At 51.2% G+C, this 21,612-nt stretch overlaps 9 protein-coding genes across 11 annotated transcripts; 5 read left to right on the top strand and 4 right to left on the bottom strand.

Moving 5' to 3' along the window:
- Positions 1 to 157: 157 nt before the first annotated feature.
- On the bottom strand, positions 158 to 1,199 carry J3458_019796. 2 transcript variants are annotated; one of them, XM_066121696.1, is made up of 3 exons: positions 1,117 to 1,199; positions 888 to 1,029; positions 158 to 823 (listed from the first exon to the last, which is right to left on the bottom strand). In XM_066121696.1, the coding sequence occupies exons 2-3, from the start codon at positions 1,014 to 1,016 to the stop codon at positions 509 to 511; spliced, it is 444 nt and encodes a 147-aa protein (XP_065973313.1). In that variant the 5' UTR covers positions 1,017 to 1,029; positions 1,117 to 1,199; the 3' UTR covers positions 158 to 508. The 2 variants fall into 2 exon arrangements, with proteins under 2 accessions (XP_065973313.1, XP_007811179.1); XM_007812988.2 differs by having other exon boundaries at positions 888 to 1,199.
- Positions 1,200 to 1,899: 700 nt separating this feature from the next.
- On the bottom strand, positions 1,900 to 2,470 carry J3458_019795 (uncharacterized protein; the record flags this gene model as incomplete). Its single annotated transcript, XM_007812989.2, has 4 exons — positions 1,900 to 1,998; positions 2,055 to 2,123; positions 2,178 to 2,218; positions 2,269 to 2,470. The coding sequence occupies 4 exons, from the start codon at positions 2,468 to 2,470 to the stop codon at positions 1,900 to 1,902; spliced, it is 411 nt and encodes a 136-aa protein (XP_007811180.2).
- An 812-nt stretch (positions 2,471 to 3,282) lies between these two features.
- Positions 3,283 to 5,040, top strand: J3458_019794 (uncharacterized protein). The gene has a single exon (XM_066121695.1). The coding sequence runs from the start codon at positions 3,476 to 3,478 to the stop codon at positions 4,565 to 4,567; it is 1,092 nt and encodes a 363-aa protein (XP_065973312.1). The 5' UTR covers positions 3,283 to 3,475; the 3' UTR covers positions 4,568 to 5,040.
- Positions 5,041 to 5,295: 255 nt separating this feature from the next.
- On the top strand, positions 5,296 to 6,287 carry J3458_019793 (uncharacterized protein). The gene is made up of 3 exons (XM_066121694.1): positions 5,296 to 5,432; positions 5,495 to 5,821; positions 5,899 to 6,287. The coding sequence occupies exons 1-3, from the start codon at positions 5,421 to 5,423 to the stop codon at positions 5,983 to 5,985; spliced, it is 426 nt and encodes a 141-aa protein (XP_065973311.1). The 5' UTR covers positions 5,296 to 5,420; the 3' UTR covers positions 5,986 to 6,287.
- Positions 6,288 to 6,787: 500 nt separating this feature from the next.
- On the top strand, positions 6,788 to 10,055 carry J3458_019792 (uncharacterized protein; the record flags this gene model as incomplete). The annotated part of the gene is made up of 6 exons (XM_066121693.1): positions 6,788 to 7,185; positions 7,341 to 7,579; positions 7,640 to 7,652; positions 7,750 to 8,408; positions 8,483 to 9,023; positions 9,092 to 10,055. The coding sequence occupies 6 exons, from the start codon at positions 6,788 to 6,790 to the stop codon at positions 10,053 to 10,055; spliced, it is 2,814 nt and encodes a 937-aa protein (XP_065973310.1).
- Positions 10,056 to 10,060: 5 nt separating this feature from the next.
- J3458_019791 (uncharacterized protein) lies at positions 10,061 to 11,311 on the top strand (the record flags this gene model as incomplete). The annotated part of the gene is made up of 2 exons (XM_066121692.1): positions 10,061 to 10,898; positions 10,953 to 11,311. 2 exons carry the CDS (start codon positions 10,061 to 10,063, stop codon positions 11,309 to 11,311), a joined length of 1,197 nt encoding a protein of 398 aa, XP_065973309.1.
- J3458_019790 (uncharacterized protein) lies at positions 10,216 to 12,378 on the bottom strand. Its single transcript, XM_007812992.2, has 3 exons — positions 12,205 to 12,378; positions 11,973 to 12,079; positions 10,216 to 11,920 (listed from the first exon to the last, which is right to left on the bottom strand). Exons 1-3 carry the CDS (start codon positions 12,288 to 12,290, stop codon positions 11,829 to 11,831), a joined length of 285 nt encoding a protein of 94 aa, XP_007811183.1. The 5' UTR covers positions 12,291 to 12,378; the 3' UTR covers positions 10,216 to 11,828.
- A 1-nt stretch (position 12,379) lies between these two features.
- On the top strand, positions 12,380 to 13,754 carry J3458_019789 (uncharacterized protein; the record flags this gene model as incomplete). Of its 2 annotated transcripts, XM_066121690.1 has the most annotated exons (6): positions 12,380 to 12,475; positions 12,552 to 12,685; positions 12,826 to 13,047; positions 13,110 to 13,125; positions 13,193 to 13,329; positions 13,426 to 13,754. In XM_066121690.1, 6 exons carry the CDS (start codon positions 12,380 to 12,382, stop codon positions 13,568 to 13,570), a joined length of 750 nt encoding a protein of 249 aa, XP_065973307.1. In that variant the 3' UTR covers positions 13,571 to 13,754. The 2 variants fall into 2 exon arrangements, with proteins under 2 accessions (XP_065973307.1, XP_065973308.1); XM_066121691.1 differs by having other exon boundaries at positions 13,110 to 13,329.
- Positions 13,755 to 13,768: 14 nt separating this feature from the next.
- On the bottom strand, positions 13,769 to 20,400 carry TUS1_2 (Rho guanine nucleotide exchange factor). Its single transcript, XM_066121689.1, has 3 exons — positions 20,366 to 20,400; positions 16,365 to 20,303; positions 13,769 to 16,306 (listed from the first exon to the last, which is right to left on the bottom strand). Exons 2-3 carry the CDS (start codon positions 20,019 to 20,021, stop codon positions 14,609 to 14,611), a joined length of 5,355 nt encoding a protein of 1,784 aa, XP_065973306.1. The 5' UTR covers positions 20,022 to 20,303; positions 20,366 to 20,400; the 3' UTR covers positions 13,769 to 14,608.
- Positions 20,401 to 21,612: the final 1,212 nt, after the last annotated feature.

Genomic DNA, 21,612 nt, shown 5'->3' with positions numbered 1-21,612 from the left:
GAGAACAGCAGTACCGCGAAATTCTAGGGTTTGGTGGGCAACTGGCGCTAAACCAGATTAGGTAATCACGCATTTTCCGATTCTCACTCCTCCAGTGACATGACCGAGAGGGGCGAGCAAAGCATATGTTATCGTCACCGGCGGCAAACACAGGCACTTGGGAGTCAAATTACAAAAAAAAGTAGGAATACTAACTACTAAAATGTCACGCTCAGAGCCATCAAGATTTTCGTCATACATATCACAAACATGTTTCAAGTTGTGCTACCGCCCAATGCGTTGAATTCATTTTAATTCTGAATTTCCGTGTTGACGCCGCTCATCATTAAGATGAAATGTGACATACAGCCCCTCCAGAACGGGAGTTAAAAAAATGGATGGCAGCAGATTCTTTCTGTTGCTCCAATGTTGCTTTTTCCTGTCCGGGTCCATGCATCTCTTTCTAATGCCAGCTCCCAATTGTTCCAAAGCACCTCCTCGACTCCAACCAAAACTTTCAACCAGACATTTATGCGGAGGCCTTGACCTTGGCCAGAGCCTTGCGCTCCTCAAATCGTCGCTGCTTCTTGAGTCGCAAAACCTTGAAGCGGTCGAAGTCGGTCAGGTTCTTCCTCCGCTGGATCTGCTCGCGCTTCTTGGCCCAGTTGCTCTCCTTCCACTTGGCGTCGATCTCGTTCTTCTCCCAAAGCTTCTTGACGGCACCATGTCGGGAGCCACGGATGAGGCCTTCAACGACGAACTGGGAGAGCAGGCACTTGGACAGGGGAACGGCCTGTCGGGGGACAGCCAGAGTAGGGTCGGCGGAGGGGCCGTCGACGAGAACCTGCAGTTACACAATTAATCCTCCATCCAGGATCGCTCGACTTCGTTTGACTCTGAAAACGTACTCGCTTGTGGTCGATGATCTCGACGATGGCGGCAAGTCTGCCAGCGAAGGGGTGGTCTCCGTTGATGGCGACAACGCGGCCAACCTCAACGAGGCGCCAGTTGGATCCCTCAATCACTGCTTCGCCCATTGTGACAGGTGTTCTATTGGCTCTTAGTCAGTCGCGAGGTCGATTTAGATGTCTTCAGATATCTAGATTCAACTGCAAGGAGGCGCGGTGTTGTTCATACCAATAGTCGAAGTCGGGTTGCCGTTCGAAAGGTGGATGGATTCTGTGACTTCTCACACCGTGGAGTCGCCAATGACTTTTTTGATCACTCGGCTATTAGGATGGTGTGCGGGTGGAAATTCGACCTGTGCCCTAAGCAAAATTTTCGGATTTTCAGTTTTTGCCGCGCCGCACCCAGGCCCACTGATCTGGTGCACGGACCACTTCCTTCGACTTTTATCCGAACTTTTTTCTGCTCACACCAAGGTTCCCCCTATGTGTAAAAAAATTTATTCAGCTTCAGGACGCTGATGATGTACAAAACCTTTGCTGATTGCTCTGGTCGCGATCAAGGTAAGTCTGCCCTAATCACTTTTCTTCTGTCACTGTCACCTGCACTTCTTTATGATGAGGTAATTTGCGATTGATTCTATTCGGTGGCTCTCTTCGCCAGAGTGGCTATACTGTTTAGATAAATGATATTCAATTCTTACATATTCTGAACTTGTGTCTTGTCCCGCCCGCATTGCATTTATTTCCACTGTTTTTCTCGAATTGCAGTTATGCTAACAGGGTCCCTCATCTAGCCATTATGGTTACCTCCGACAGCCCAAAAATCAAATACGACCCGTCGCTGCCATCATGGCCCTGAATGCTCCCCGTACAAACATGCATTCGGGGCGCGCCCTAGATTGTCGCAGCATAATACTCGCCACGCCTTGTGACAGGCCATACCACTTTACATGTCCTTTTTTTCACACCTGTGTGCGCCTGTCATATCGTAGAGCTCCTCGCAGCCAAAGCCTTATTTCCCTTGCTTTTCTTTTATTCTTTGCGCGTCCTCTGCGGCTAACTCTGCATCAATCTTTGCTCCTTTGGAAGGCTCATTGCCGTGCATCTTGGCCTACAATTGACCAGTTAATGACCCTACCAGATGGTTTCTAGCTTCGTCAGACTTACAGGCAAGGTCGGGTCTTTCTTGGACATAGCTGTCTCAAAGTCGTCGCTGTCTCCCTGCTTTCTACTCTTCTGCATGGTAGTTAGCAAGGGGTAACAATACTTGACATGACATGATGTACTCACCTCCTCGGCAGCTAGTCGGTTGGAGATTGTCCTCTCATCTTCTAGGAGTATCATTAGATCAACCATTGAAACCTGAGTTGAATACACATACTCGAATCGGTCAGTGAGTGCGATCCCGGTCGGCCTTCCTCGAACCTCTCGGCGGTATTTCTTTCCGACGCCTTTACATTCCGCTGATCTCCATCTTCGTAGACGGCAGAGGTTCCAACATTGGAGTAATATGACATGATCGTTATATGAGGATATGTGTGATATGTTTGTAGACAAGTGGGATCATGAATATGTTGTACCATTGCCTGTAACTGGGCAGTATTTAAGCCTTTTGGATTCTGCAGATCGCTGGCGGCGGAGCCCAAGCTCCGCGAGCTACTTCATCGACGACGTCATCCATTCATTGCTGTCATCCATCCTGCTGCATATCGCTGTACATTCTCTCATGGTCACGTCATATGTGGATTGACTTCGAAGCACGTATTTCCATCCCGTTAAAGGGGTTGAATGATGACGATGCCAACCGCTGAGGCTTGAGAAAAGAGCGTGGCTGGCAGCTATGAGGTGATGGGAATGGACCCATAACAGCTCTCGGGGCCTTCTGAGACGAGAGCGAGTCACTTCCAAGCTTCACTGTCTCAACATCACTTCTTGGTGTATCACCTCTCTCGAGCCGAAAACAAGGGCCACCGAAAGATCCCATAAGGAATAGACAATATAAAAGCCGGGGATTCCGACAATGAACTCGATTGACTTGTTCATTATGGCTCAAGAACGGCAAGTACCAGATGAAAAGTTGAACCAGCCAACGGAAGCTGCAGCTCAAAGCGCTGCTCCCGGCCAGAACGGAACAACATTAAGTAACCAATAAAGGAACCCTCGTAACCATGTGCTGTCTGGTTTGACATGTTGCTAAGAATGGCATGTCGAACCCTTTGTTCATGCCTATTTATGGGGCACTTGAGCGCCATGTAGTCTTAACGGCTGGATTTTGCAGCCGGGAAATAACCTCATCTCCTTCCTAGTGGGTCTCTGGTCTTAGAATTCAGACGAGCTTAGGGGCAACACGCTTTGTGGCAACCGCGCCAACTCAACAGCTTCTCTCCCCGAGTTTGAGAATGTTGTCGGGGCTTGGCCTGTGATGGTGTTTTTATAATCACCCCGAACCTACTTTTTCAATCCTTTCCCTAAAATTACAGGCGGACAGGCGACGAAACGAGACAAGTGCTTGGTAGTCCACAAGCAAATTTCTCCTCTCTTTTTTTCTCTTTTTTCCTTTTTTTTTTTTTACATCTCACCTCTGCATCATGGAGAAGTATATCGTTTTCGACAAAGCTTTGACCAAGGCCGACCACGTCGTTCTCCAGAGCTTAGCCAGGGATATTAAAACGGCCAGCTTGGTAACGTCTAGAAAATCCAAGGGACACGATTCCGACTGCGACTCTGGCATAGGATCTGAGGAGAGCTCTTCTAGTGGGGACGAAGCCAAGGCATTTGCCCTCCAAGATGATGGCGCCAAAGACAATGACATCGCCGCACTCAAGGCGTCAAGGAATCCTAAAAGCGACGCATTCGAACCCACCATTGTCCTGTCAGTCGATGATTGTGACGCCCATCTTCACCCGTTACTCAACAAATACTTGCTGCAGCCATATATCCAGCTGGCTCGGGGGATTGTTCGCCATGAGACAGATGTAGCTATGCTGACACACCTCATCATCTACTTCACCACGTCGGTCCCTAGCGGACTGGTTCTCTTTCGACATTTCACCTACACACACGCCGTGCTCCATTTCGTTATGCAAATGTATTATGTGGGAACCTATACTTTGATGCAACACCAACATATTCACCAACGGGGCATATTGGCCAAGACTTATGGCCTCTTTGACAGAGCCTTTCCTTACATTCTTGACCCGCTCATGGGCCATACATGGAATACCTACTACTATCATCACGTGAAGCACCACCATGTGGAGGGCAACGGACCAGATGACCTGTCGTCGACTATCCGATACCAGCGTGACAGCGTCCCGGACTTTCTTCACTACGTTGGACGGTTCTTCTTCCTCGTGTGGTTGGATCTGCCCTTGTACTTTTTAGGCAAGAATCGACCCGCCTTGGCGTTCAAGGCAGCCGGTTCCGAGTTCGCGACCTACGCGTATTACTACTTCATGTCCCGCGTTGTGGGCACCAGGGCAACCCTTTTCGTGTACATTCTTCCCCTTCTCATGTTGAGAATGGGTTTAATGGTTGGAAACTGGGGTCAGCATGCGTTTGTGGACAGTGATGAGCCGGATTCCGACTTCCGGTCTAGCATCACCGTGGTTGATGTTGCAGTAAGCCTCTCCAGAATTCATTCCCCGGCCCATAATAGAAAGAGACAGAAAAAAAACTAACGAGGGACAGAGTAACCGATTCTGCTTCAATGATGGTTATCACACATCACACCACCTCAATCCGCTACGCCACTGGCGAGACCACCCTATCTCATTCCTTGAACAGAAACACACATATGCAAAAGAAGGCGCCCTCGTGTTTCATAACATTGACTTCCTCATGATTACCTTCCGTTTGTTGTGCAAGGATTACGAACATCTTGCCAAGTGTCTCGTGCCGATGGGAGACCAGCTCAATCTCACAATGGATGGCCGGATGAAGCTACTAAAAAGGCTGACGAGGAAGTTCACAGAGGAGGAAATCACAGAAAAATTTCGAAAGGTTCAGTGAAGTCATTGCTCACAGCGAGTAGCACGTTTGTCAGTCATTAGGCACGGGGTGGAGATTGATTGCCGCCAATTACGGACAGGAATTGCATCGGTTGAATAACTGAGATACCCTATAGAATACATACACAAACTCGCATATTCGTACATATGTACGCATGCATATGAGAATCAATCAATGCTTAATATTTGCATCAATTGGACGATTTGGACAAATCTCGTAGCGGGTCCGGCCGTCTTATTAGTACCCCGAACATGATTTGGCGTCAATAGCTTGCTTTTGCCTTGACCAATGTTGAAGCTTCTTGACAGATGCCAAATGGACAAAAGACCCACATAAAGCTAGTTCCGCGACAAAACGTCAGTCGGCAACGCGCAACAGCTCCGCCAACGAGACCAGGCAGGAAGGAACCAAGCTCCAGCCCGTTTGGCCCGTTCGTCAATCTTCCGTATCCAAACGTTGTGCTCCGACCACTCGATTTCTCAGTTGCAAATTTCTCCAAAGACGCAGACACACGGTTTCAACATGTTTCGATTTGTAAGGATACTTCATTTTCGCCCGACCCGAGTCCGAGCTGCGGGGGCTAACTCATTGCACAGCACAAGTCGCTCGACATTGTCACCGTCTTCCACAAGGCCAGCTCCCCAGCTTCCACCAGAGTTGCCAACCTGGTCAAGCAGATCTCGGCCAATGCCCAGGCTGGAGCTACTATTGACCAGGCCAGCGACCATACCGCGCAGACGCAACTGAGCCGAGACCCATTCGAGCTCAACATCACCGAGGAGCCTCCCACTGTTGAGCAGGTCCAGACAATCCTCGACTACGTTGGCAAGACCAGCATACCCAAGGTTATCAAGGGAGCTCACGATGAGAAGGATGCGCTGAAGAAGTTCCGAGAGAGCAAGGAGAGCTTCTTGCGACCGGTGGTAAGTAGAGTCACAGTGCTTTGAGCCGCGACCGAGGGTCACAGCTGGTCCGTGACACAAGCTGATGCATTGTATAGACTGTGGACTGGAACAATGGAAAGGCCATTGCCGGCGATAATGAGAGCGAGATTCTGAAGATGCTGGAGACGCAGAAGTCAGAGTGAAAAAGGCCCTCGTGAAGACGAAAACCATGGAAAATGACCCGCACTTGTACATACATTCTATGCTCGCCAACTGCGACTCCCGTTTTGTAACAATCAAAGTCGTGATTTGTCAAGGAATTTTTTCTCCAAGTGCTGCTGATCAGTTGAACAGTCGAGTTTGTTGAAGCTGGGGGTGCTCATCTGTGAATTTGAATCTTGAACTATATCTGCACAGCTAAAAGACGGAATCAACAGCGGCATGCGCACGACGTCAAAGCGCTGCAATGTTTCTTCTGCAACACGATTTGAACACCAACATTGGGCCTACAACTTTCTCGACCACCTACGGTAGGCGAGATTCACTGTGCTCTGTTTGTTAGTGGACTCTAGTCAAACACGCGGACCACTCCGACCCGCGCTTCTTTCAGATGCTGTTCACTTTCACTTGACTGCCCGTTGGCGGACTCTGCATTTTCTCAAAAGTGAAAATGAACAATAGAGGAACATGTCTTTTCCCTCAACTGAACAGAGTTGGTTCTTGGAAGACACCTTATCCCCTTCTTTGCTTCGGGTGCCAACTCACTCTCCTTGAGCATCTGCCAAATCTTATACCTCCTCCTGTACTTCCCGGTTGCATTACTCTCCAAGATACATCTTCAACGCATCGCATCGTCAAAACAGCCTATTGCAACTTCGCTAAAGCAATCTTTACTTTATTTTTCTGGTAAAAAAAAAGAAGAAAACAGAAAACCTTCTCAACCTCTTCCCTTGAAGAGTCTGCGTGGTCTCCTCCTGACTCTTATAGTTTTGTATAACCATCGACATGACAGACTCTGTTCCTGAGCACCCTGACCTGCCGCATCCTCCTGAGGATATGGCCAACGTGAAAGGAATCCCGGCCGACGCCGTTCCTAATGATCTACCGGCCACGAACGGGACGGCACTCGAAACCGGTTCCGCGGGTGTGCCCTACCCAATCATTGGCGGTGACGGCCCTGATGAAGGCTTTTACATCAAATACCCGGCTGGTGCTCCTGCAAAGTTCTCAACCGATCATGGGGTCAGAGCTTTTCGTACAGTGGATGTGGAAAAATTCGCGGTCGAACACACAAATCCTCGTTGGCTCCCGGGCAAGGTCCAAGAGTATTGCAACTCCATTCGCAAGAAGCATGGGGAGTGCTGCATGAAGGACCTGAAAAGGCTAAACAACTGGACCGATCTGTATGAGTACTACGACGCTCACGATATATATCATATAGGTCACCACAATCTGTTGGATGTCCTTCGTCACTTGGTTACCGAAAACGAGGAATTAGACAAACAATATCCAGCGAAATTGCAGGAATTATCGACTCATGGATTTATATGTGGCTTAGCCGCAACAACAATAAGATGAGGCTCAAGAGCTGGACTACAGCAGACGGCGACATTACGTGCCTATTCTCCAAAGTCGATTTTGACGACCTGTATGGTATCAAGGACGACCACATGATTGCGCTTGTGCTTGCTCTTATGAAGAAACGGGAAGAGCTGGTGTTGGAAAGCCGTGACGAAGGGCGAATCGTGAATGGTGCTGGGTTTGCTTCGGCAAACATATATTTTGAGAACCCACAACGTATGTTGACATGACTCTCCCGCTCTTTTCTTTTTCTTTACTAATAACAGGGAACCATAGTCGGTGGGCATTGGTTTGATTCTTATGGACAGTGTATTTAACCCCCCTCCGTGTTTCCCGGGAGTCCAGGCACCATGCAATGTGGACAACAAGCAATTTCACTCTTGCAGTGCAGTGTCTGGACAGCCTTTCTATCCTCAGGCGAGATGTCCAAGTGCAAGTGCTGTTAAAGATTTGCGGCGGACAACTGCTGCGGCGACGCCGAATTGTCCACGTGCCATTGCGAATAGTACTTCGCAGTCTCGACGGATCAGTCCAGTCAAGCAGCAAGCCACAACTTCGACGACGACGAATGCGGTACCGCCCAATCACCACAACCAGCCTCATCGTTCTGTGAATACTGAGAACGACGTCGGACCAGCTGTGGTGGCACAGACCCAAGCTTCTCCTTCTCCTGGTGCTCGAAAGGATCGACCTGTTCAACATGTCACGACAAACGGGAAAAGTCCCCTCGCACAAGCTCAGCCATCTAGCTTGAAAAGCCTTGGACGAAATCATGCGAAACAGTCTGGTACTATCGCTCCCAAGGCGGCGAAACCTGTGCCGACTCAGCCTCGGGGGTTCATGATGGTCGGTGTACAGCCTGCTTCCAAGGGAGGCAACACCGTGCCGTCTCGGGCGCACCCGCAGAATGGCAATGGGAAGCCGGTTGGCAGACAGATCCCCGAGAAGATGGGCCAGACAAGGCCTCCAATAGTCTCACAGCGGACCTCCAACACAATCTCCGCAGACCAGGAGGAACCAGGGAGGTCTCGCAAGAAATGCTTGTGTCGAGCTGCCTCCCAAGCCGCGGTCCGACGGGCGCCGCGCAGTGTCGTTTGGCGATGCGTCTTTCGTTGACAGCACGACCTATGGCAATGGAAGTTCCATGCTGGGTAATGGTAGCTACAGGTGTGACTCTGTACACGCTGCCATGTTTGACGGAGCTTTCCAAACACAACTTTCGCATCAATTGCCCGCAGCCGCACCGGGCTGTAACCCGTCTCCGGCTGGGACAACATCTACCCATCGGGGTGGCAGCTACACTCGAGGAGGCTACAGGCACAAAGGGCGACGAGGGCCCCAGAACTATGAGCCTCACGCCTGAATATCCTGTCCAAGCTGGCAGGGGGTCGTTCTATTCCCAAACTTCCCATCAGGTTGACACTGCACAAGGATCGTACCGCAGCAATACGCGTCATTACTACAACCGCAATCCTGATCACGAAAATGAACGCCGTGAACAGGTTTCTAGAAGAAGTGTTTGGGCACAAATTAAAGAGCGGCCTCCCGGGCATTCCCAGGATATCAAGAGCCGTTTAAAGAGTGCAATGGATCGCCAATTTGGGATAGTTGAAGACGCCTTCCCTACTTTTCAGAAAAATGGTGAAGCCTTCATAGTTCGGTGAGTCTGCTTCAAGCATGTGTCAAGATCAAACAATTTTTAGTTTCAACTAACACTTTTTGCCACAGATTTAAAGACGAAGCTTCTGCGCTAAAAAGCTTGCAATCCGGATCTTTAAAAAACGGAGTGCAGGGTCTCGAGGTCGAGATTCGGCCGGTGCATAGCAGGAAACAGATGAAAGATCAGTACCTCAATAGGGGAGGGCCTGGCAACCAGCAGTGTCAGCCATACCATAACGAGACTCATTTTCCTATGGGTTACGGGATGCCTTCTCCGACTTGTGGCCCGCATGTTTATTACGCCCGTGGTCTACACAACCTACCGCAAGCTAATCAAATGACAATGACGCATGTGCCGCATAGCCTGCATCGGAATTTTCCTGGGATTGGGCCCTACAAGCAAGGAATTCAAGCCCATGTTTTCGGGTCATCTTTCCCTCAACCAATGATGCCACAGCAAGCGCCTCCCCAGAGCTCCCAGGAGTACCAAATCTCCAAGCAGGAGGCTAGCAAAGCCATCCCAAGACAGGAAGAGGAGAAGAGGACGAAGTCAGCAGCCGATCGAGAGACAGCAAAGTCATCGGATTGGAAGGCTCAGTCAAAACCGCTTTCCGAGGAGGCCTTGGAGAATGACGATCCTTTTGAGAAGGATGGGGCTACAACTCCCACCAGCCAAGGAAGCAAATCTTCCCAGATTTCAAACCGGAAAGTGAGGGTGTCACTTCCATCAGTCTCACCACCCAGGCTTGCCCAGTCCAAGGCACCTAAAAGTGAGAAGCCGATAAAAGAGCCAGGCAAATCACCAGTGGGTCAAGAGCCGCCTCCGAAATTAACAAATAGCCCAGGTAATGTCATTACACAGGCCCAGCCTTCTCATACTCGACAAGTGCCTGATGATACATTATATGGAGTGCCTCTTGCGAGTGGGAAGGGATCCGAAACCTTGGCTACTACCACAACATCAGTGACTGGCACACGCAGCAACTTCACTGAAGAAAAGATTAGGACAAGCGGCAAGCGTATTCGAATATGATTGCGATGCCCTTGAGTCCGCGCAATATCAAGAAGGCGGCATCCACGGAGAGCAATCCTGGCAACGCCATTAGGGACAAAGCTGCATCTTCTGAGCCTCTGCCTTCTGATACCACCTGCCATGTACCTAGGCCGGCTCAACACATACCCGATGTCGAAAGTTCCAGCGTCAAGTCTGACGAGTCCAAAACTATGTCGGCCTCTAGCTCACCAAGCAACCGTTCACCATCTAGTAACCCTAATAAGACGCCTGACAATAGGAATACCGCTAGTCCGCACTCCAGGCATCACAGTAAGGTCTCCAAGACGCCTACGAGTCCGATCAAGAGAAACGCAGAAGCCAACAAAAACCAGAAACCGACCTCTCAAGAAGAGGACGTGGTCGAAAGAGGCTCTTGTCTATCAAGTCGTGCAGACCAGGACTCGTCCAAGTTTCCTGGCAATGGACGAGAAACGATACGAGTGAGGAAAGTAAAAAAGGGAGAAACAGCGTCTAACGAAGGCTCCGTCCAGGAGAGAGGCACGGCTTCAAGGAAGAGAGGTTGGAAGACTCGACCAGCGTCGCGAAGCATTGGTTTCATCGATCAGAAGGAGCAGCAAGAGAGCCAGCCCCGGGTCGAGGTGACTTCAGCAACTGACTCGGCGACCAGGAACGAAGCAAGCGCTTCTACTACCAGAACTCCGCGGAATACCTCACCGGCAAGTGTGGGGGGAAGTAACAATGTTAATCTGCGAAATGCTTCTAGTGACAGAGATAACGGGGAAGGGAGTGGCTGGCAGAAGGTCCGCAGTAGAAGGAGGGCTTCTAAGAGAACAAACACCCCCGGATCAAGCGACCATCAAGGTTAGCAACCAGACATGTCAGCTGGAGGAACATATGCTGCCTCTCCCACTGCAGTAACTACCGCCAACGATTCAACAAGCCCAGTCAAGTTAGCGGTTCCAGGGTCGGCTACGACCCCGGAAGCCGGCGATGCTTCAGCTGAATGTTCACCCGGGGGTAAAGGAGACAATGGCCCTTCTACGTCTGAACGTGTGAGTAGTAGGGATCTAGAGGTCAAGGAAAACATCGTGGTTACGGCAGCGAGAGACCTAGAGACCATTATGCCAGCTTTGGCGCAAGGGGAAGTTGCATCAACTCGACGCCGGCAGGGATTATCTGGTGAATCAGCCCTGGAAAAGCAGCTTGTCCCGAGCCCGGTTTCTGAGGAATCGCCGACAACTAAAGACTGCCGGCTATACCCAGGGCTTGAATAATCAAGACTGGCAGTCACTTTCTGCACCGCTTTGACGCATACTAAAACGAGAGTCTTTGAAAAGATGCAAGATGGGAAGCAGATGAGTTGAGAAAACGGATAACCAAAGGAGCGCACACACACACACACACAAAACAAAAACCGACAACAACGACGGACAGCATTTATAGCGAGCGTGGATCGTATTGACCACAGCTTGAGGACATAATGTGGAAATCAGATGGATATAAAGCCCTGGGTCAGAGAATCGGGAACTCTGAAGGATATAGTACATAGGAAGCAATAAATGGTTACCAGTAACTCACACTTGACCTCAGTGGCACCCCCTCTCCAGCCTCTTCCCTACCGTCCAACATCCTCGCAGTCGATTCCACCGTGAGTCTCCTAGCATCGCATACCACGCTCATTTTCACGTCTTCCTGTCACCCAGCGGAGGCATGTTGGTACACATTCTATTCCTCATATACAACGTACAACGGCCGTCAGTGGCCCGCCTCCCAACGCCCGACGGTTGCCGTCTATGCCCCGTTCTTCACTAGTCCCGTGACAGTCTCCTCGATTTGCTTATCCGACAACCCCTCCAGCGACTGTGACTTTTCATGACCAAACTCTGTGACTCGTTAGCCATCCAAAGAAGAACTTGGGTCCCGTCCGGGACGCACCGTATCTGGCGTAGACCTTGGGCAGCGTCCCTTGCGCCTCGCGGATGAGGATCGGGATCTGGGGATTGTTCTTCTTCATGGTGGGGTAGGCGCGCGTGAGGAACGACCTGTCGCCGTGTCTCGTCAGCACTCTCGTCTCTGCAGCTGGCCAAGGATGCCGCCTCAATGGATCCGGGCAATTGGTGCTCTCGTGGCATGTTTCCTCGGCTCGATCTCTGTGCGTCGTACGTACCGCACGGCAGCGCTCTGCTCCGACGTCTGGCAGAACAGAAAGCGCACCTCCTTGAGGGCCTTTGTGAATGCGTATCTACTCGACATGGCGGTCGGGGAGGGGCTCGTGATGAATGACAGTGGGCAAGATGGGGAAGCAAGATCCAATGCTGTCGACGGCCCCCCAAGCTCTTTAGATGGTGGTCGTTTTCAGGAACGCTCTGGTTGGCCGTGGACATACCAAGTGGGGATCCTCTGCTGAAGCAAGCAACCCGCCCTACCGCCCGGGGCCGGTCTCGCACCTCGACTTACCCGGCTGATCTCCGGACCCTCCGTCACCAGCGCCCCCCCAGGCGAACTTGTCGCCAGGAGTTTCCCGCCCGTCACCGGGAAAAAGACCCATCAGCTCGAACCTCTCTTCTTGTAAACCTCCCGTGTCGCCCTGCCGCAACAATTATTTGCCCTGTTTGCGCGAAGACAACTACCGAGTCCAAGGCCCTCAAGTACGTCACTCCACCACAATACCCTCCATCCCCTCCGTTACTGTTTTCAACCCCCTCGTACCTGGGAATTTTTTTGTTGAGCAACACGGTCACCTTGCCCCAAAGAAACAACAGCCGACTGACAACCCCGTCCATCACAGGATGGTCGTCGCCAGCACAATCATGCGCGCCTCGCGCCCGGCCCTCCGACAGGGCGCCTTCTCCGCACAGGCATCCCAGGCCTTTCGCGCCCAGCGACTCCGCTTCCGCGAGAGCGGCAAGAGATGGCAGAGCACGGCCGACGGCGCCCAGCAGCAGCAGCACCAGAGCTGGTTCAAGCGCGCGTGGGAGAGCGAGGTTGGCATCAAGACGGTGCACTTCTGGTATGATTTCCCTCTCACACCCCCCTACGTTTGGCGCCCAAGCTAACACCATGGTCGCCCAGGGCTCCCGTCATGAAGGTCCGCTGCGCAAAACGTCCCCCCTTGCAAACCCAGATGGAAAAAGATAACTAACAAAGAGTGGCAGTGGGCTCTCGTGCTCGCCGGCGTCTCCGACTTTGCCCGCCCTGCTGAGAAGCTCTCCTTCACGCAGAACTTTGCCCTGACGTGTACTGGTCTGATCTGGACCCGGTGGTGCTTGATCATCAAGCCCAAGAACTACCTGTATGCACCCACCACCCCCCCGGACACTTCCACTATTCCATCATGTGGAAAAAAAAAAAGAAACCATGAGTAACCGATTTCTTTCTTCTTCTTTAGCCTTGCTGCCGTCAACTTCTTCCTCGGTCTCGTCGGTATTGTCCAAGTCTCCCGCATCGCCATGTACGAATCCGCCAAGAAAAAGGGCCTCGCCGGGGTCGTCGAGGATGTCAAGAAGGACGTCAAGGACCAGGTGAAGGCCTAAGCTACCCTTGCGATCTTGAACAACAAACAACGAAAAATAAAGCCTTCAAAACTAGCCTTTTCTCATGTATCTATACTTGGAAGGGAATCGTTTTCTCTCCCGTCGGGGGAAAGCACAGATTTTGCATTCACGCAGCTAGATGGGAAACGTGGCACAACGCAGATGGCCGACAGGAGAAGAAGACAAAAAAAAAAGGGGGGGGGGGGCGCGGGAACATGTCAGACCGCTCGCACTTGGCATTATCGCAAACTCTGGGGTCAAGACTAGATGATGGCTTGATACGGACACACTAGACGCGTACATGAAGGATTGTTATGTACAGTATTGGGCATTTAGTTGAATGACGCGAATGCGAATTGTGCAGCCTTCACTGGATGTGGGTGACCAAGGGGGCCTGTTTTGATTCATATTTATTTCAACCATGCTCATATTACGCATAACTTGGGTGAGGGGCGGAGGCAAAAAAAAAAAAAGAAAAGAGTTCTGTTCTGCATGTGCTTGAGAAAGTACTGGTATCAGACTTCTCAAGCGGGTATAAAACTGCCTTCTGGTAGGTGCAAAAGTTTTGTACAACAAGCCCACGACCAGCAAAGCCGGCACCAACACGGAGAATACAGAAACGTCTTAATCAAAAAATCCTTTACGCACCCACATGATATCTGAATCCCCCTCAAAAAGTGACAACCGCCAGGCGCCTTACAAAAAAAGAGGATGAACAGGGAACCTTTTCCTTATTCATAAACGTAGCAAAATAAAAAACAAAATTCAAAAAGTCCATGCATAAATCATCATTTGAGATGACTGCCATTCCGATTGCTTCTCTACAATTTCCCAAAGTTGTCAGCAATGTCGTTAGTGATTGAGCGTGACCAAGCCGCTTCGCTGTGCTATCGTCTCCGTAAATCATCAACGCTTTCCAGAAGTCTCTGAAAGACCTGCTTCCTATGTACAAAACATAGCCTTCGTTTCTCTAAACAAACGAATAATAAATGCCGCGTCATGGCAATCGCAATGAATCAATCGTTGGGCAAGATAAAATTAACTTTCAGAGTGGCCGTCATTAAGAAGCAATTCCAAGACAATTTGTCGACCGGGTAGCTCTGGATGACACATTGCAATCTTGACAGAGCCCTTGGACGTATCGCCAGCCAGTAGTGACTGTCCATTGGGTCCGTATGTTTGCTGTGACTGAGCTGCATTACCGCCAGTCGGACCACCGAGGCCAAAGTCGATGACTCGGACATCCCGTCCGGCAATAATCTGTCGAAGCCGACCATTCCCTGCGTTGCGCACCTCCACGTAGTCTTCGTTAAATAGTAAAAGATATTGCTTATACATGGTCGCCCCTTTCGCCTTCTTTTGCTTGCCAGTATACTCCATGATAAGAGTGCGACTGACGTCACCATGCTTATCTACGTAAACAGCACAGTCTTCATACGTAACAATGAACTCGCTTGAATCCAGGCGAAACATGCCGAGTGGTCGTTGTTCCCGAATACGACCTGCGATATTGGCAATTGCTGGTGCCTTCAAGTCGGGAATTGACATTGGCTGCTTCCTGTCCAGTGTAAGCATTTCGACACCCTTGGACGTTGCGACAGCGATATAAGTCTGAAATATGCTGAGTGAATAGCAATCGGTTGGCAAGTAGAACTCATCAAAGTCGCGGAAGGTATCGGTGCTGCCACCAGCCGACTTGCGGCCGCCGAAAAGCCGAGACTTCTTCTCAGTTGCCTTGTGAAAGATTGGTTCTAGAACTTTGAAGGATGTGTGCAGGCCCTCCTTCCGCTTGTAAAAGACTAGCAATCGGTCCTTCATACGTGCTGTCGCAAAATACGTCACATCCTTTGCAAGTCGTAGAGGTGCGGTTCGGGTATTGTCGTTGACTGGTGCCGCAAATTCTGACACAGGGGCTATGGCCTCCAAGGGGTAGCAAATAAGTGACTTGTCTGCAATAATGAGACAAACCGAAAACTCCTCAAGCACAGCAATTTGGGTAACCCGAGTAGTTTGCACAGACTGAAAGTTGGTAGTTAGCTGAAGCTGTTTCTGGGGCCAAAGACATGAATCAAACGGTAGGCTTACCCGAGTCCACCCGCGAGGATTAGAAGAATCAGATATATACACGCCGTAATCTGTACCGATAGCAATGAGTGACTTTCCGAAGGCTGAGAACCCTGTGGCACAGTTCACCTGTGCACGGCACACTGCCGCGGTGCCCTGTGCCGAGCCCAAGACCTTGTCCAAGTCCTGGATAGCTCTGTCGAGGGGGGTACCTTTGACCGGAACACCCGACGCTCTTGCGTACATGGAACCGGTGTCGTAATGGAAGGCAGCATCCGCTAACACGCGGAGCCTGAACGGTTCGGCATTCTGAGCATACAAGGCCTTGGCGTGCCTCGTCTTGGCCTCGATAATGCTATTGCACCAGTCAAGTCTGTCCCGGGCAGAGGATGCGTAGAGAGTGTACACTTCATGGCCAAGATGTTTCACCTTGAAAGGGTACAAAATTTTGCTTTCGTTATCGTTTGACGTGGTAGGTGCCAATGAAGTTCCTGATGATCCTGTAGGTGTATGCTCCAACCCGGGTCGGCCAGCACCATTAGTGGCTACCTTATTCAGTTGAGCGCCTACTGGAGCGGCAGTGGCTCTGCCGAGAGGTGCAGTTAGGCCTTTTTGCTTCATGACTGGCTCATCGTTCATACTCTCAAGGAACAGGAGGGGCATTGGGATAGGCTGGGGTTTACGGTTAGTATTAGGACCTCCCGCATGAACATATTTCTGTAGACCTTACCTCTCTCGAGACATCGTACTTCCTTTCCCCCTTACCGTCCTTGGGCACGACGACCTTGGCAAGGATCAAATAATGGTCAAATAAAAGGGCATGGGAGTCGACCCATCTCATGCCTTTCGAACCCATCCTTTGGAGCTCGCCCTGCATGATTAGAACTCTGCCCAGGTGGTCTAGATTTAGGACAGATTGGAAGCCTGGTCTGAGAACCAGCATTCGATCCAATTCCATCATCTGAACCCTCTTGTTGGTTTCTGCTACCTTGGCATCGCATTCAAGGGTGACGGTTTGAATCTCCTGGATCGCTTTTTGCAAGTTTGTCTTTTCTTCGCTGTCCCCGATCATTTTGTGCTCGACACTCTGGAGCAACAGGATGTAGCGCTGAAGACGTTGTACAGGGGTAATCAAAAAATGAGTCCAATCCTGCTTGGCGGACAGCTTGTCCTTCTGCTTATCTTCGAGGAATCGCTTGAAGAGCAAATTTCGATCGGCTTCTTTTCTGACCATGTAGGCAGCTCGCGGGTAGCCAATGGCATACTCGGTATAAACGGATTTGGCCTTCCGGACCCATTCACGGAATAAGTCGCTGAAGCCTGAGATCCAAGGACCCTGTTCTTGCTGACGATATTTGAGCTGTGCCAGGAGATGATCTTTGTTGATATGAACAACGGTATCGAGCATTCCGAACACTGCTGTCAAGAACTTATCTCGCTTGTCGGGATGGATGATGGGTGGGGCCCTTGTTCTCAGGTCATCTCTGTATAACCTTCGGAAAATGTCGAGTTGCTTGATGTAATTCTCTTCGCCTGTGACAATTTCATGAAGAATGTTTTGGCGTTCGACTTCCTTTTTTGGTTTCGAATCAACAACTTCCTTTGTCAATTTATAAAAAGTATGCCATGCATCAGCACCCTGCACTTCTTCTGAGAGGACCTCCAAATCAACCTTCTTCAGAGTTCGAGTACAGTAATGAGAATAGCAACGGCCACTCATCTCAACATCGTGAAGCTTAGGTGCGTAGCAGCCCGATCCCGTCAACTGCCATAGGACACCCGAAATGTGGCCGTCGCCAAACTTGACCCATTCCTCATCTGGAAGAAGAACTTGAGACTCGAGCATACCGGATACTACCTGACTGCTCAAAGCTTCAGCGTCCGCGACGTTTATGGTGGGTATCTTGTATACGAAGAGATTCGTTACAGCCTCTTCGATAGCTTTCTCTTTTAGATCCGGTTCGCCTTCGCCCATGTTGCGAATCCATGCCTCAATATGACTTAATGCCCATGGCGCTTTACAGTCGTTGAAATCGCTAGATGTGAGCTTCGATGGCACTAATCTTCTCTTCCGTCCGCTAGGCAAAGTGATACTATCGAAAGCGCCGGATGCAGCCACGGATGCCCTATCATAGTCGAGAGCTGGACTTTGTTGTGTGATCTGGTGATTGCGATTCATCTTCTTTCGTTCTTCAGCAGCATCCGTTCTCGACCTTGCAGGAGCCTGGATCTGCGGCGTATGGCTATGGCTACGGCCACCCAGAGATACTGATCGTTCTGGATGCAGCGTCTGTTGACCCCCATGTTGATAAAAGATTTCAGGGCCATCGGCCTGATAGTATCTCGCATCAGCATTGATGGAATGAGCATGTTGATGTTGCGACCGGGCACTGTTATGAACAGAGAGCATAGAGCTGCTATCAGAGCCGGGACCAGGAGGCAGAGCAGGGAGCGGACGATTCGAAAGACCAGGGTGATAGAATAGATCTTGGTAATCGTCCCTGGTGGGCGATTCGGTTCCACTGTGTTGGGAATGAATGGAAACGTGTTCTTCCCCACCCTCGTCGAAGCTGAGCCTGTGAGCTTCTGGGGCTTGCAGCCCGCCTGTCCCTCCATAGTCCATCTCAGCATTGTTAAAGGCAGCAGCATGGTCGTAACTCTCCCTGAGAGAGTTGAAATATCCCGGCGTTGGCAATGGCCTAGGTCCATTTTGCATCGAAGAGGATCCAGGTGGGGAACCAATGTCTGCACCATAGGCCAAGGTCCCAGCATACCCTCCACTCAGCATGCCAATATCCATACCGCCAAAGTCGCTATCACTACTGTGATTCAGTTCCTCTGCGGGAGGGGCTGGCAGGCTGGATTGGATAGTCGTAGTGTGAGCAGGCATTGTAGCTGGAAGTGGAGCAGCTGGGGCAAGACCCGTGCCGCTATACATGAATGTACCGCCACCAAATCGCTGGTCATCGAGCTCCGCCTGTTGCATTGCTAGCACACCGGCTGTTCCCTCTGGGTCATCGTCGTCGTCGTCGTCGTCGTCGTCATCGTCGTCAAACCGCAGTTGACTTGATCCCCGGCCGGGAGAGGTTCGGCTCCCCGGAGAATGTGCCGACGCCGAGCTGTAACCTCTGAGTCTCTGGGTTTGGTCATCGAAGGCTTGGCTACCAATGGGTGACGGCCTACGTTGGGAGCGATATACAGAGCCGCCGAGCTCCGCCTCTATGTCTTGCATAATGGTCTCTTGGGTGATTCTTTCCTCGTCCACATCATCAGGGGGCAGGGGACGTCCATGTTCGTCCCAAGGCGTCGTCTCTTCGGGAACGTCTTCCATTGGCCGACTCGGAAGTGGTGCATTGGTGGGGTGTCGTTGAAGTCCAGGAGATGACTGAGGTTGCATGTAGGGGGAAGTCCTGGGAGAGGACTGGGAATCTGAGGGATGGTGGGTATAGTAAGAGTGCTGGTCATTGCTGGCTGCGTAGTTTGGGCCTACTGGAATGTGAGATGAGTTGGGATAAGGAACCTGGGTCTGAGATGCTGAAGTCTGATAGGGAGCAACACCATTGGAGCCATAAGAAGCATATTGAGTGGACGAGTGGTAATTTGACGGGTCGTACGTCGGTGTTTGACTCATAGGGTTGGAACCAGTAAAGGATGAAGGACTGGTTGGAAAAGACTGTTGGAAGCTGGATGAAAAGGAAGGAGAGCGCACAGGTTGCGAAAACGTCGACGTGTGCGATGCACTTGGAGAGTGTCCGTATGATGGCGAGCCTGCTGTTCCCACGCCTGCCGCGTAGCCTTGATCATGTGCAGCATGTCCATATCCATGATGAGACGCTTGCCTTTGAGGGACGGAGTTTGTAGCGGCATATGCGGCAGGATTGTAAGCTTGAGGAGTGTAGGTTGTAGTTGGTGGAGATGGAGTGTGGTATGAACCAGCGCTCGAAGTCGAGAACCGCTGTGCCGAATGATATGGCAGCGTCGAGGCCTGCGATCTGTGATAAGCGGAATTTGAGGAGGGCGAGAAACTCTGAGGATTATACCCTGACTGCGACGGTGTCGGAGGGGTCGTATCTTGATATTGGTGTTGATAGCCGGCCATGGCACTGCTGGTGGAAGCATAGCGATTGACGGGTGGATTGCCGCCACGGCCAACAGGGCCCGTCAAGAACAGCTCGTCTTCGCCACGGCTGAAGGAAGCGGTCCGGCTATGGTTCTGAGTGTAGTATCCAGCATCGTCGCCGGTGTTGAAGCTCGGTCTTCGGCCTACACCTGATGCACTTGCGGCCTGATGAGTGCCGTGTTGATCCTGTTGTTGTTGGCTAGCTACAGCATACTGCACCGGAGGGACAGAGCCATAACGGCGCTGGTCGTCGCCGCGAAAGGACATGGCGACAACAAGCCAAGTCGAGGCACCGACAGCAGACGCTGCTGCGGGTAGGGGGAAAGGATGCTGTCGATTCTGGGGATGGTAGAGTTTGTCGCACACATGCACGGGCGCCCGAAGCGTCGAGGAGGTGGTGGTGGTGTTGTTGTAGTGGTGTTGTGGTGTCGTGGGACGGCTGAACCCCGCGGGTCAATGTTGTCGCGCCGCGCCGCCGAGAGCGAGGAAACGAGAGAAGTCGGTGCTTGGTATTGGCCGCCAAGAGCCGCATCGGATTTGGACTCGACTCTGCGGAGACGCATGGGTCAATTGATTGCTTGATTGTGGGCGCCCACGATTTGGATGCTTACAGATTATTCGTGCGCTGTGGTCTCTGGTCGACGAGGCTCTTTGCCTGATGAACTCGAGCGGGGGCAGGAAGGTCCAGCCCTTGCCACGTCAAGAAGCGACATTGAAGGGTTCAAGCCGGGTTCCAAGCTGCGATTTGGCCTTCTGTGACTTGTGGCAGATGGGAAACACAGTGGGAACCCCCGAGCTTGGTTTTCTTACTCCGTGAAGCCAAGCCATGCCGAGTGGCTGTGCGGCTCGCCCGTCTCCAGCTCCAACAAAGGACTTTTCTGCAATGTAGACAGGGCTGAAGCAAGCGAGGTACCAGACTTGCTTGTATGGGGCCGATTTGGTTGTGGCTGAGCAAGTGGCCAGACGCTGGATGACACTTTTTTAACGGATGGGCATACGTATTCAAATCGGGGACCTTGGAACGCTGAGGCTGAGAGCTGCGGCGATGTACCAGTCGACTCTGGGAAAGCCTCAACACCGAGATGCCATCCATGTTGAAGCTCATCACTTGTTTGCACACATGATGTCGAAGCATTTCTGATTTCCCAAAGTCCGTAGCACTGGGTAAAGGGTTTGGCTATACGGAGTATTACAGTATTTCCAGACCTTTTCTACGATCGTAGTAATGTCGAGCATAAATGCAGCACAAAATATGTGCGGCGTCCCGGCCCTCAATGTTACCAATTGAACAGAACCACGACGTCGCCGCCACAAGAGGCTCGGAGGCCTGCGGATACTGGGCTGGTACTTGGGTTGCTTCGGCATGACTATTGACGACCGTCGCTGAAACTCTCCAGTCGCACCTTCCAGTCTCGTCTACTGCGCGCTGCTCATCAACCAACCAGAGTCTGCCGAGCGACAAACGTCTGTCCTCTTCTTTGAGTCACTCTATTCTGGGCCAATTTACTCATCATTGCTTAACTGTGACTATTACATGCCGTACGGATCGTACGCTTGACTAGGCGCATGCCGCATGGACGCCATATCACCAACGACGATGTTTTGTCTCGTTGTCAGGGGCTCTTCTAACAGCCAACAGTTTCACGGGAGTTCACCCACCAGTATGACATTGAAACAGATAATTCAAACTGTTGACAGTGACAGATATTCTCCGAGGCTTCGCCATTTGTCATTTGTCATTGCAATGTTGCATAATGAACAGCGTCGAGCCAGGACCATTGTTTCCACGAGCCTCGACTCGGCCGGAAGACGGCATTAGCTGTCTGTTGTCCCTGGCGTACATGGAGGAAGAAAAACA

Source organism: Metarhizium acridum (assembly GCF_019434415.1).
Source record: "Metarhizium acridum strain ARSEF 324 chromosome Unknown scaffold_568, whole genome shotgun sequence".
Classification (NCBI taxonomy): domain Eukaryota; kingdom Fungi; phylum Ascomycota; class Sordariomycetes; order Hypocreales; family Clavicipitaceae; genus Metarhizium; species Metarhizium acridum.
The sequence above is the reverse complement of the archived record's forward strand: the minus strand, read 5'-3'. Positions and strand labels throughout refer to the sequence as shown.

Excerpts from the sequence above, each read along its gene's own strand:
- J3458_019796 (XM_007812988.2), bottom strand. The coding sequence starts at position 1,016 with ATGGGCGAAGCAGTGATTGAGGGATCCAACTGGCGCCTCGTTGAGGTT. Across the intron at positions 824-887 it reads AGATCATCGACCACAAGCGA|GTTCTCGTCGACGGCCCCTC; the intron begins GTACGTTTTCAG and ends GTGTAACTGCAG.
- TUS1_2 (XM_066121689.1), bottom strand. The coding sequence starts at position 20,021 with ATGTCCTTTCGCGGCGACGACCAGCGCCGTTATGGCTCTGTCCCTCCG. Across the intron at positions 16,307-16,364 it reads AGTACGATGTCTCGAGAGAG|CCTATCCCAATGCCCCTCCT; the intron begins GTAAGGTCTACA and ends CGTAAACCCCAG.
- J3458_019790 (XM_007812992.2), bottom strand. The coding sequence starts at position 12,290 with ATGTCGAGTAGATACGCATTCACAAAGGCCCTCAAGGAGGTGCGCTTT. Across the intron at positions 12,080-12,204 it reads GAGCAGAGCGCTGCCGTGCG|GTCGTTCCTCACGCGCGCCT; the intron begins GTACGTACGACG and ends ACACGGCGACAG. Across the intron at positions 11,921-11,972 it reads CAAGGTCTACGCCAGATACG|AGTTTGGTCATGAAAAGTCA; the intron begins GTGCGTCCCGGA and ends AACGAGTCACAG.
- J3458_019794 (XM_066121695.1), top strand. The coding sequence starts at position 3,476 with ATGGAGAAGTATATCGTTTTCGACAAAGCTTTGACCAAGGCCGACCAC.
- J3458_019793 (XM_066121694.1), top strand. Across the intron at positions 5,822-5,898 it reads AGAGCTTCTTGCGACCGGTG|ACTGTGGACTGGAACAATGG; the intron begins GTAAGTAGAGTC and ends TGCATTGTATAG.